This window comes from Mytilus californianus, unplaced genomic scaffold (assembly GCF_021869535.1).
Source record: "Mytilus californianus isolate M0D057914Y unplaced genomic scaffold, xbMytCali1.0.p SCAF_1, whole genome shotgun sequence".
Taxonomy (NCBI): domain Eukaryota; kingdom Metazoa; phylum Mollusca; class Bivalvia; order Mytilida; family Mytilidae; genus Mytilus; species Mytilus californianus.
The window spans coordinates 21,612,849-21,626,117 of NW_026262581.1; the positions used below are offsets into that span (position 1 = coordinate 21,612,849).

The window sequence follows — 13,269 nt, forward strand, 5'->3', positions numbered from 1 at the left end:
ATGTGAGCTTGAAAAACTCTAAATCATCTTAAGTGTATATAAGTTGTGAATAATTAAACAGAAATAATGAAAGTTCTGCAATGAACATGATTTCTCCAAATAATAAAAAACACCCATTGATCAAAGTAAGACGTTAGACAACATATTTGCTGTGCATGAGAATATTATTTAGAATTACATTGATGAATTATTTAAACAGAAGTCTTAAATATTCCTCTCAGGCTTTTGTTACTATAAGTTAAGAAATTATTTTATGCATTTATTTTTGGGATAGTTAGACAATTGACACAAATACAAATTTAATTATTGCGATTACATGAAAATGCTTGATACAATTAATGCTATCAAAAAATTTTGAGATTTTATTTTTTGAGATGCCTATCTTGTTGCAAATTTTCGCAATAATAAAAACATCACAAAATTTTTTAAATTTACAGTATATAAAACTTTATTAAGAGAATTCAGTCTTGCAAAGAGTGATAACTGTGCTTTTACTTTACGAATGTATTTATTTCAGATTCTGGTCCATATATTAAAGAGCTATTATCTCGTATAAGTGATGAGGGTATGAAGCAGAAAATATCAACCTACTTGGTGTCACGTAATCAGTTAGATATTGGAGAAGTTGTAGCCAAAGGTTTGTTTATAGTTTAATAGGATACCTGAATCAATAAAATTACATTTCACAATTGTAAAAAAAAAATCTGGGTTAAGTATAGAATTCTGAGTGTACTGTAATTTCTTTGTTTTTAGCCTACTGTAAAAGATTTTGAAATTTTTTTAACCACAAGCTTTGTTAAACTTTCAGTAACTTTATGCTCCTTTCAGTTCACTGGTGTTGAGGAAGTTGTAAACACAATTAAACAACTGGCATATAATGTTTTTAAATAAAAGAGGAATAAAGATAAATATTATTATTTTAAGGTTGCTATGGAAACACATATAAAGCAGATTACAAAATATCAGAGGATAAAGATGCATCAGAAGTTACCATTAAAGTTCTACAAGGTATGGTTATCATGAGTATACATTATTGAAAAGGTATTTTTATCATTGTGCTATTAAATCGGTAAAGTGATGTCAATGCATTATGAATGCGGATGTACATGTATTATCAAAATGTTCAAATTTATAAATGAGGTTGCATTTAACAGTAAACATTTAGTTGTTAAAAAGATGCAGTTTATATAAACACTATAATCATTTTTTGCAACGGCAATCCCCAAAAATTATATAGAGCAAAAACAAAAAAACAGGTGCTCAACTTAATGTTCTGTAAGAGAAACTATGCAAGTTTGGTTGAATTCTGTCAATCTGTTTTCATGGAGTTCTGGATTTACAAAGTTTGACACAAGAAAGAGCAATGAAAGCCATCCTTATGTGTTCCCATAGCTGGAAGCTGTCTTGACTACAAAATGATTTCTTTTGCCACCATTAATGTGTTTAAAATTTTGTAGGTTTTCCAACAGATACAGATTCTGTGGATAATTTTGTACAACACATGGTCACATACAAAGATGTACAACATGATTGTCTAGTCCCTTATATAGGAGTGTGTTTAGGAGCTGTAGATGATCCTATATTAGTCTCATATCATATCACATGTACAGATCTCAAATCTCATGTTAAAGATGTATCAAAGGTGAGTCAGAAATCACATGTACAGATCTCAAATCTCACATGAGAGATGTGTCAAAGTAAATCAGATATCCTAGGTACAGATCTCAATCTAATGTAAAAGATGCATCAATGGAAGATTATATACTGGAAGTCACCAGAAATCCAGAAAAAGTTGTGAATAAATTTAAAAGTCTCTAATAAGGATATGCCGTCCTTACCAGATTTCCTAAGTGACAAAAAAAAAACATTCAGATATACTGTAGATTTATTTAATTTCGTTAGTACCTATATTCATAGATTGTGGAAAACTTTTATTTTTGTGGATATTTGATTTTATTGTTTTGACAAATTCTGCCATTTACATATTATTTTAGTTAAAACCTGCATTTGTGGTTCACATATAACCATGACATCCACTAAAACTGTAATAAAAGACCTTTCATGCTGCATTAAAATTCTACTCAATTTTCTTCCTTGCTCGAATTATCTCCCCTTCAGTTTTTTAGTTACAATTCTTGTAATAAAGAGGTCAATTAGTGTGAAAATCAAAAAATATGTTCATCTTTACATTGAAAATAAAAATAATTGATTATCAATATTATTGCAGAATTTAACAGTTGCAGATTTATTAGACATATCACAGCAGATAGTTGATGGAATGGTATATTTACAAGATCTTGGTCTAGTTCATGGCAACTTAGCTGCAAGAAATTGTGTGTAAGTTATTTAAGAAATTTTATTGACTGATTGATTGTTGGTTGTTGACTACACATCTAGATGGATCAGAAAAAAATGTTATAGACATTTAGGATGTATTCTTCTGACGTTACAGTCTTGTTGAAATCTCGTTCTGGAATTATTTCCAAAACATGTGATACAAGTGGAAAATATCAATGAATTTAAAAAATGTTATAATCAAACTTAACTCTGTGAATAAGTTGTGTATTTACAATGAGTAGTTTTTGAGTAATCAATTTTTCAAATTTTATTACCAATCAAGTCAGTCTTTTTAGCCAAAATTTTGAGAAAACGGGTGAGGGGTACAAGAAATGATTTTACCAGAAACATGTACATCCCATATCACTTTTTTCTTTTCAAATTTCTTAGATATGTATTTTTTCAATCATTTATAACAAAGAAGTTGAAATTATATGCATTTTGTTCTTAAATCAGAGAAAAATCACAAATTTACAAAATTGACAGCATGGTTAATTTGACACAAAAAAGCATCAAAATATGATAAAACTTTCTTATATTAACACCTACCTATAGTTTTTTTAAGTTAAATTTATTCAGATTGGTCCACTTCATCTTTATTGAAAGTATAAAAAAAAGTTTAAATGTGGAACTGTGATTTTTTTCACAATAATAGCCCAAAAATAGGTAAAAATTGATGAAAAATGGGAAAATCATCAAAATTGGGTACTTTCAAATGGCCGTAGCAAAAAAAGAAGTGCACCACCATATGATTTTTTCTTCACCAATTATTTTTTTTACAGTCATATAAACCCAAAAATCAGGTTAAGAAAAGAAGTTTAATTCTAGAAATTTTTGGCTCCTCAGAGGTGTACATCCTTAAGTTAAATTTAGAATAAAAAAATTGAAGACTTCTTTTGAAATGAGAAACATTATTTTTTTAGATTATAAAAGGGCATTTCTTTTGATTATAAAAGGGCATTTCTTTAGATTATAAAAGGGCATTTCTTTTGAAGATTTATGAGTATGTAAAATAATTTATTGAAAATTTAGAATTGATTTATTCAAAATGGTGCTGGTATGCCCTTTATACTGGAGAAATTAGTTTACAAAAATTTGTCACAAATATATAAATGTGATTCCAAAAACAATACATATCTTTGTAATAGAAAGTGTAGAAACAAGTCGAGATATTTCAAAAGACAGCTTGAGAGTTAGAGTATTGATTGAAAAATTAAAGCATATGGGGACAACACTTGTAAAGCTAAGCATATGTAACAAGTTTTAAGCAAGCTTGATACATATACAATGACATTTTATGTAATTTTACAGTGGGGTAGGGTAATTATAAAATAAAAATAGACAGGATATGATATTCTTTCAGACTAAGTTACTTATTGATCAATTTATTAATTTAATTTTTTTCTCCAAAATTTAGTACATGTTATGCAATTCTGTTTCCATTATTAAATATTTTTTTGTACTTATATAAAAAAGAATAGCTCAATAACTAGTGTACATACCATATATTTCAAAGTGAAGATAAGTTATTAATTTTATAATAAATTGTATAAAGTGTACTTTTATAAATGAACTCTTATCTTTTCAATTTCTATAATGCTTTACTTAAAAAATGTTTGATTAAAAATGATAAAAGATAGAAATAATGTATTATTTCTGTATGTTTACTCTATTTCAGATTAACAAGTAACAATAAAGTCAAGTTGACAGACTATGGGTATGCACAGCTATTTAATGCTGAGTTTTACCTGTCAGAGAATGATAAAAGACAACAAATCATTAAATGGTTTGCTCCAGAGTGTCTGGAAAGTTTCCAGTTTTCTTCAAAGTCTGACGTTGTAAGTATGAGAGAAGCTAGATTTCTTATGGATATTGGTGTTGTTGGGTTGCTGTGCAATTGATGTGTACCCAACGTCTCCTTTTATTCACATTACACACAGAATGAGCTATGGATGAATTACACACGTAAAGTTATTGGGGGACTTTTTAGATAATCCTCACAATGGCATCAGCAGACAGTTCTCTGATTAATTATCATTCAGCCATCTATAATTTAATGTTCATCTGCACCATGGAGAGACTGGTCATGTGCCATAAGAAGAAGGTCACATGACCAATATACATGATATAAGTTCATTAGGTTTAATAAAAATTATTATTATATACTTAGTAGTAAATACAAGTAAATTGTTTGTGTAATACAATCGATGGCAATCATGCTGTATCAGCCAACCGTGATGATATCGTTAAGGTTACAAAGGCTTTATCAAACCCCTAATCTGTATGATGTCACATAATCGATATCAATCACGGTTGCAAAGGTTTTATCAAACCCCTGATCTGTATGACGTCATGTAATCAGTCACTATAACAAGGGCTTTATCAAACCCCTTATATATGTTTTATGCAAATTCACGTGAAAAAAATATCTATGGTAAGTTGGTTGTACTTGAGGTACATGTACATAATAAAGTGTATATCATATGGCTTTTTCAATATCACACTCTGTTTCAACCCTCAACCAATATAATCCCTCGAACAGAGCTCTTGGGATTATATTGGTGCCTGGGTTGATACAGATGTGATATTGAAAAAGCCATATGATATTCTCTATTTACCATCTAGTTTTTGTCGAGCCTGCGACAAAGGGATAGTGATCCGGCAGCAGCGTTAACTAACTTCTTAAAAGCTTTATATTTTAGAAGGTGGAAGACCTGGATGCTTCATACTTTGCATATTGATGCCTTATGTTACGAAGTTTCCGTCAGTCACATGTCCAATGTCCTTGACCTATTTTTCATGGTTCAGTGACTACTTGAACAAAAAGTTAAGATTTTTTGTAATGTTAATTTCTCTCTTATTATGAGTAATAGGATAACTATATTTGATATGTGCGTACCTTGCTAGGTCCTCATGCCCGTCAGACAGTTTTCACTTGACCTTGACCTCATTTCATGGATCAGTGAACAAGGTTAAATTTTTGTGGTCAAGTCCATATCTCAGATACTATAAGCAATAAGTCTAGTATATTTGGTGTATGGAAGGATTGTAAGGTGTTCATGTCCAACTGGCAGCTGTCATTTGACCTTGACCTCATTTTCATGGTTCAGTGGTTATAGTTAAGTTTTTGTGTTTTGGTCTGTTTTTCTTATACTGTACACAATTGGTCTACTATATTTGGTGTATGGAATGATTGTAAGGTGTACATGTCCAACTGGCAGGTGTCACCTGACCTTGACCTCATTTTCATGGTTCAGTGGTCAAAGTTTAAGTTTTTGAGCTTTGGTCTTTTTTTCTAATACTATATGAAATAGGTCAACTATATTTGGTGTATGAAAATATTTTATGATGCACATGTCAGTCTCGCAGGCTTTATTTGACCATGACTTCATTTTCACAGTTCATTGTTCAGTGTTAAGTTTTTGTGTTTTGGTGTGTTTTTCTTAAACTATAAGCAATAGGTCAACTATATTTTGTGTATAGAAGGATTGTAAGCTGTATATGTCTGTCTGGCAGGTATCATCTGACCTTGACCTCATTTTGTTGGTTCATTGGTCAATGTTAAGTTTTCATGGTTAAGTTTGTTTCTTAGATACTATAAACAATAGGTCAACTATATTTAATGCATAGGTTGATTGTAAGGTGTACATGTCTGCCTGGCATGGTTCATCTGACCTTGACCTCATTTTCATGGTTCATTGGTCATTGTTTAGTTTTCTTGGTTAAGTCTGTTTCTTAGAAACTATAAGCAATAGGTCAACTATATTTAGTGTATTGAATGATTGTAAGGTTGATAGTTGCAGTAAAGCTTTATATTTAGGACTATCAACATAATATCAATGGTTAGTAAAGAAGGCGAGACATTTTAGCGTGTGCACTCTTGTATTCCTTACATAAGATTATATGTAAGAGTTCAGCTCTTCATTGGTCTTCTTATTTCGCTTATGTGACTTCATGAAAAAAGGTGAACCTTGCAGCAAATTTTGCTGACTAAAGATTAAAGGTAAAAATCAATATCATAGTACATTATATGTTTAAAGAGGCATTAGCTGTCAAATTCATGTTCACCGATTTGACTCAAATTCTTATATTCGACATAACATACTAAAACGCATATCCAAATTAAAAAAAGTCTTAAAATAAACAATTTACGATGCATAGACTTGATAGTATATATCAGCATTTGGTGTGTATTTTAGTATAAATGCCTTCTAATTAACCATCGAGGTGACCTCAAAAGACTGCCAACGGTCAAATAACCCAATATAAACATAACCATAGATATAAATAGATTGCGAACTCATGCAATTGGATTTTCTAGGTCTGTTTGATTTCATATTAAAGGTTAAAAAAATATGTTAATAATTGTTTTTACCTGTATAAGAATGAGTTTTTCTAGTCAACCAAATGGTTTCCCCTTGTTTCACTTTCAATGTTTACATTCTTTTCCATTTAATAACTGAACATGTCTAGTTCATGCTTAACCCATCTCTAGCTATAGGGATCAATTAAAGTTCACATGAATATGGATTCAATGCAGGGCTTCCAAAATTATTTTTAGCCAGCCGGACATTTTAATCCCTTAAGACTAAGTAAACAAAAGGCAATTATGGTAATCAGTTGCCGAGTTGGCCATCCCAATGATTGACATTAAAAAAAATTGATATTAAACTTTCTTTGATTCAAATTCGAAGTTCTGACGTAAACTGTTAAATTGGCAGTGCAGCATTCAAAGTGTGCAACATCAGCGTACTTATATCTGCCTTAGACTCTTTATTTGTGCAAAATAACGTTGTCAAAAACTTTACTTTCGTTTTTAAATCTAACCGGATGTTATCTTGACAATGGTAAAACATGGACCAGAGACGGATACGTAAATTCCGTGTACGTTTGCAAAGCATGCATGAGTGGAGCAAGTAGCTCTTTCTACGTTATTTCTTCAAGAAAATATTTGAAATAAACGTGAGATAAAGGTATCAATGACAATTTAAGCATTTTTTTTAAGAAATTAGGATGCATAATTAAATTTCACACCTGCGCACATGCGCACACCTGTACTAGTTCAAACAGAGACATGTCTCTGGTTCAAACAACGTGGTTATGTCGATTTTTCATTTTCACCTTTTTAATTTTTTCATCAAATCATATTTGTAAACGTATTTCTGATAATTTAAATCTTTTTGACTAAATTAATTGGATGCAAACCGCTTAAATGTAAGAAAATAACTTTGAATAGACCGATCAATGTCCTGTTCAAAATAGTTTACCTGTCACCTGAACAGGTAAATTTCAGCTGTTCGACAACTAATTAGCCTTGATTAAAATGAGAAGGTATTAAAGTAGGGGTTGTTTTGATAGTACTTAATGATCATGTCACTTTTATGACCGGAAATGTATGGCTGTTAAAGGCAAAAGGTTGGGTCAAAAAGATCGTGAATTATGTTAAAATGACCGTCTCTTAAGAAAGCCTTGAAAACTAAAAAGTAGATGACCGTTTCATGCTTTTCCCAGCCAGACTTTTACCGGACATTATACCAATGTCCGGAATATATGACCGTTTTGGAAGCCTTGATTCAATGGTCGAATTATTCACTTGCAAGTGAATAATTCATTAGCGATGTTTCATTGCTTGATTTGACAAAACTGAACCAAACTGGCTGTTTAAAAGCGAATTATTATTTCTCTATTTCAAATTCATTAATGATTGAACAAAAAAAATCATATTTTTTTTTTTTTTTTTATATCTCCTAGCTAATGCCCCTTTAAACCTTAACCTTTTTTGGAATGTATGTGTGGTTCAAATGTATTATTGTAGAATTTTTTTTATAGAAAACAATTTAATAATGGAGTAAATAGGTGATCTGATATGTCTGTGTTAAATTAGGTAACAGGTCATACTTAACTCATCCTTATATATTTTGCAGTGGTCATTTGGTATAGTGCTATGGGAATTGTTGACAAGGGGAGTAACTCCTTACCCTGATGTGGAACCAAATAATATAAGAGATTACTTAAATAGTGGGAAAAGACTGAAGAAACCTAGACAGTGTCCAGAGTCATTGTAAGTTTGTTATATAAAGGCAAAGTATATGTAGTTCGGTTGTATTTTGGATTCTTTCTGAATATTGAAAAATTGATATACATGTATGAAGCATTTATACTTTAAGGAATACAATGAATTAAGGATTTAATAAATAGATCTTTAAATGTTTACCGCAATAGAGTAAGTATAAAGTGGCAATACAGGTATTCAAAATTCTCTCAAAAGAATTTGTTTTAAAATCCCTGTTCTTGCTGTTATCATTTCTGTTTAAATGATGTGAAATAAAAGGAGTTTGACAATTGGTTTTTTTTTCGGTAGAAATATTAATTAGTTTGCTATGTAGAGTTAAAAAAAGTGAAAATGACTCAACCTTTGAATGACATCAAGCTGTTAAATCAGTATTTTTCATGTTTTTTCATACATCACTCAAACTTCAAAAATTTTTACAGCAAAAACAAGACTTTGTACTGTGGTATTTGCAAGTCACTCATTATTAATATGATGGGTGTCATTAGTGGAGCTAAAACTGCTAACCCTTTCGCAGCACTTCAAAAGTTCACCCAAGATTTTTTGCTGAGTCCTGATTGTAGTTTGTCCTACTGTAGTTTTTGGTTTTTTTTTCTTTTAGTTATTGTGTTTTGCTGATATTTTTCATTTGTGTTAAGATTGCCCCATTTATATTGTCTTACCTGTCTCACATGTAGAGACAAATATTTATAATCAGTTCCTTTGCAGTTAAGAATTTTAAATTGTCTTATGACATAATTAATGAAGGATTTACAACAAATGTATAACATGGAAGATATATATTTTTTGCAGATATTTACTGATGTTAGAATGCTGGACTGAAACACCAAATGCCAGACCTACATTCCAAGATATCCAGACAGAAATGAAGAAGTTTGTCTCCAAAGAGGACACAAATGACGTCACAGAACCATTGGCAACTAAAATAGAACCAGGAGGTTCTTCAGAATATCTAGAGGTGGTTGGTTGACATTTTGTTGTCATAACAGGAAGTCATTAAAGGGAGCAAACTCTTCTAGAACTTAACTAAAATTGGTTGTGTTCTGACAATCAGTGTAGGATTTCAAGAGAAAATCTCTAATCCTAGAACTATTTGTAATTGAAGATGTTGTAATGGAAAGGAACTCTGTGTTCATTTGAACAAAATGGTTGTACCATTGTGCTGTTATTGAACGTGCCATTAAACATGTTCTAATGTGGTTGTATACACCAATCAATTATAGCATTTTATAGTGTGTTGTAACTTACGCATATCATTACGTTTTCATTGAGATGAGAGTTGTACAATTTTAATAGGTTGAGCTGTCGATCTTTTAATTTTGATTTTAATGCAGCATACGTTTTTAAATGCCTTTATGAAGCTGATTGGGTATCAACGCTGCCTGCCGTTTATGTATTCTATGCATTTTACAAAATTTGATATGTATTATTGAATCTCAATTAACCAGAATGCTCTTTTTTACATGGTCAGTTATAGATATACATTTTAATAACTTATTTTCAAGATATTTATCTGCTGTCAAATATTTCAACCTAAGTGAATGTTTTTATGTGTATTTAACTTTGTCTATCATTTTTACACTGAAGAATTAGGTGACATTTTATAAAACATTTTTAGGATTTTAAGGTTCAAAATGTATGATATTTGATATTCTTAATTTATCTTTTTTTTTTCTTCTTCTGTTTTTTCGGGGGGAGGGGGGGGGGGGAGGGAATAGGATAAAGATAATGGAATTAAAGAACATGTACTTGTATTTATTGTAGTAAATAAGGGGTAATTTAAAATGCCTGAAATTTTCAAGTACCCAAACTATATGTCTGCCTGCACAATCAAAGCTACGCAATAAGATTATTTTTTTAGCATTTTTACTTTTTTAAATCGCATAGTTTTAATCTTTTTTGAGATTTTTTACTAAATGTGAGTGTCATGGAACAAAATCTTCACAAGATTTTTTTAACATTTAGTGCCATGTAGGTCATTTTCTTTGTTGTTTTCTCTCAAAGAGAGGTTTTGTGTTGTGGTATATTTATGTATTGTGCTTTTTGTACAAATTTTAATGAAGTATTTATATAATTTGTATTGTTAGGAGCAAAGAACTACATTAAATGCTTTTCAGTAAGTTTTTTGTGTTATGTTTTCATGGAACAGGATAAATCTGGATGAGACTATGAAAGAAGGAATTCAGTTTGGTTTCAAATGTGTGCAATGAAAGTGTTTCAAAATTTCAACAATTTCCAAAGTTAAATACTGAATTTAAAGACCAAACAGCCTATTGGTTATGCACATCAACTAACGCAACTTGGTTGTGACATAAAAGCTCTATGACGCTGTTTCTAGCCATGAAAAAAGCGCCAAATTATAACGTCCTATTTTATAGCGTTTTTCACGGATTCCAATATGATAAAAACACTTTTTGCAAGAAAAGTGGAATTAAGAGTCGCTCAAATATCTAGTGTAAATAAAACACAAATGGACACAAAAGATACTACACTATCTGTAACCTTGCACGACATTAAACGTTCAAATACAAATTTTGAATTTTTTAAGTGTGTACATGGGTAAGTTCTAATGACTTACGCTTAGAATTTGAACTTGTGTTATTTTTAAAATTGAGCTTTTAGAAGGTTAGGCCAATACAAAAATTGTTCTAGTAGTTTCTATCTACTGGCGCCATATGCATGTTGAGATTTACTAATTCTCTGGATGATTCTCGTAAAATAATGTCCGATCTTGCAATGAAGTTCAATTTTATTTATTCTGCTTAATTTGCGAAATCTTTTAGTAAAAAATAAAAATAGTAAAGGTGTCATTTGTTTTATTTCAAATTGTCTTAAGGGAGAATGATAAAGATTTCACTTGATCTCACTGAAGCTTAAGGCAAAAGTTTAAGAAATCAATACTCAGTGAATGTGAATTAAAATCAAAATTTAAGGTGTATAAAACTAAACTTGTAAATTTAACTTATGAGAAAAACAATTATTCCAGGAATAAGATCCAACATAAAATTTCTCACGGTAACACCTTCAAGAAACTACAATGACTGGAAAGATTGAAAACAAATTTGATTTTCAATGCCAGCAATTGTATACAGGTGTAATACCACCAAATCATAGTACGTCACATCCGGTTGCATATGAAAATAGGTCGAAAAAAAATATTCCCTTGAATTTGACAGTTGCAGTAAAACATTTCTGGGTCATAAACATATATCTTGGGTATTTCAAAGCACCATTATTTTTTTATTTGGGGTTCTATAGAATATTTTGGAAACTTAAGGTTACATGGTTACTAAAGCTTGTACATAGGTTAAAAAAGGGGGAAAATTTGTTGGTTAACTTCCAGTGATGGTTACTTTCTTATATGCAATGAAATGTTATGTGAAATTTTTTCTATAGTACTGGACCAGATAAAACTTTACTCATGCCAAGTATTTCTTTATTTGAAACAAAGATAAATTCTGCACATTTTTTTGAAAAGTGCAAATTTAACAAAGACTAATAGGGGAAAGTCAATGGTGGTATTACACCTAATATGGGAAGCTGTACATGCACCTTTGACCTTGTGAGTACTCTCATGTGTTAAAATTTCTTGCTATTTAAGTGAAATATTACAAATAATGAAATATTCTGAGTGGATTGAGTCTCCAAAACACATTTTATGAGAAAATTTCCTTGAAATAGGACTTTACCATGAATATTAGTTGACAGAACAAGCCATACTTAGAGTTTTGGGGAGCTTTTTCTCCTTATTTCTTATATTCTGCTATACTAGACAAATTTTCCTAAGAAATACTTTAATAAATATATAGTTTTAAGTAAATGAAATGATTTTTAAAGCAGTAACAACAAATTATTCACCAAAAGAGAAGCTTTTTATGTCCCTCTCTGGAACGTGGCGTAAATTTAAGCTTTACGTAAGGACTTATTGAAACCTCCTTGGAGACAGTAAACTTTTATACGGATAGTCATTCAGCTTGAATACTTCAATTAATCATTTATAACAACAATTCTATCATAAATGAGTGAAAGTTACCCAAAAATTTTTATTTATTGGCCTAAAAAGTAGAAATTTTGAGGAAATGAGAGGTATAAATGGACCAAAAGAAACCTTATAAGGAAGACAAAGAGGTCCATTAGTAGTATTTATCATCCTAAAGTCATCTTTTGTATCATATTCAACTCAACTGTTAGTAGGCAGATGAGATAAATATTTGATCATTTATTGGTCCACACTATATTCTATCATGATGTGGCTTGGTTTGGATTTTTCAAAGAAATTTTGCTCTAATCGCTGTAGATGTCGTCTTACATTATACTAGATTTTCTCAAACTATTGAACTGATTATGACAAAACTTGACAGGAATGCTTGAAATAACCAGTATTACGAAGGAAAAAAGTCACATTCAGTTTATTTAACAAAAAAGTCTTCTTTATACAACCTTGTCTTTGTTTTAATTTAAAAAAATGAGCAATTTCATAAGATTGTAAATTGCTTTGAGAAATACTATAGTTTTCAACAGAAAATTATTTCTTTAGAGTTTAAATGAAAATTGTTGAATTCTAAACTAATTTTAGAATGAAAAACTTATTTGTTTCTGCAGTTTGTATGGCCATGAATGAATTTAAATAAAGTAAATGTCAAAATTATAAACCATACTTAAATTACAAATACAATCATGTAGATACTATATAAAAATTTATCAGATGACTTGCTCTTACTTGCATTACAAAGTATAGTTAACCTACAAAGATGTCCAGAAAGGAAATATACAAATGTTAATATCAACTTGCAAAAAAGATTTTATTGGAAAATGCTTGAGCTCTGTGTGAAATACAGTAAGCCAAACACTTTCTTGTAATA

At 30.3% G+C, this 13,269-nt stretch overlaps 1 protein-coding gene across 3 annotated transcripts in view; it reads left to right on the forward strand.

Annotated features, from left to right (window-relative positions):
• LOC127700677 (plexin-A4-like) overlaps positions 1-10,527 on the forward strand; it is a 62,046-nt gene extending 51,519 nt beyond the window's left edge. For all 3 annotated transcript variants that reach the window (XM_052204272.1, XM_052204261.1, XM_052204282.1), the window contains 7 exons: positions 518-637; positions 925-1,008; positions 1,458-1,642; positions 2,228-2,337; positions 4,016-4,175; positions 8,262-8,398; positions 9,200-10,527. In XM_052204272.1, the coding sequence (XP_052060232.1) occupies positions 518-637; positions 925-1,008; positions 1,458-1,642; positions 2,228-2,337; positions 4,016-4,175; positions 8,262-8,398; positions 9,200-9,377 (974 nt within the window). In that variant the 3' untranslated portion in view covers positions 9,378-10,527. The remainder of the gene's footprint in view (positions 1-517; positions 638-924; positions 1,009-1,457; positions 1,643-2,227; positions 2,338-4,015; positions 4,176-8,261; positions 8,399-9,199) is intronic.
• The last annotated feature ends 2,742 nt before the right edge of the window (positions 10,528-13,269 follow it).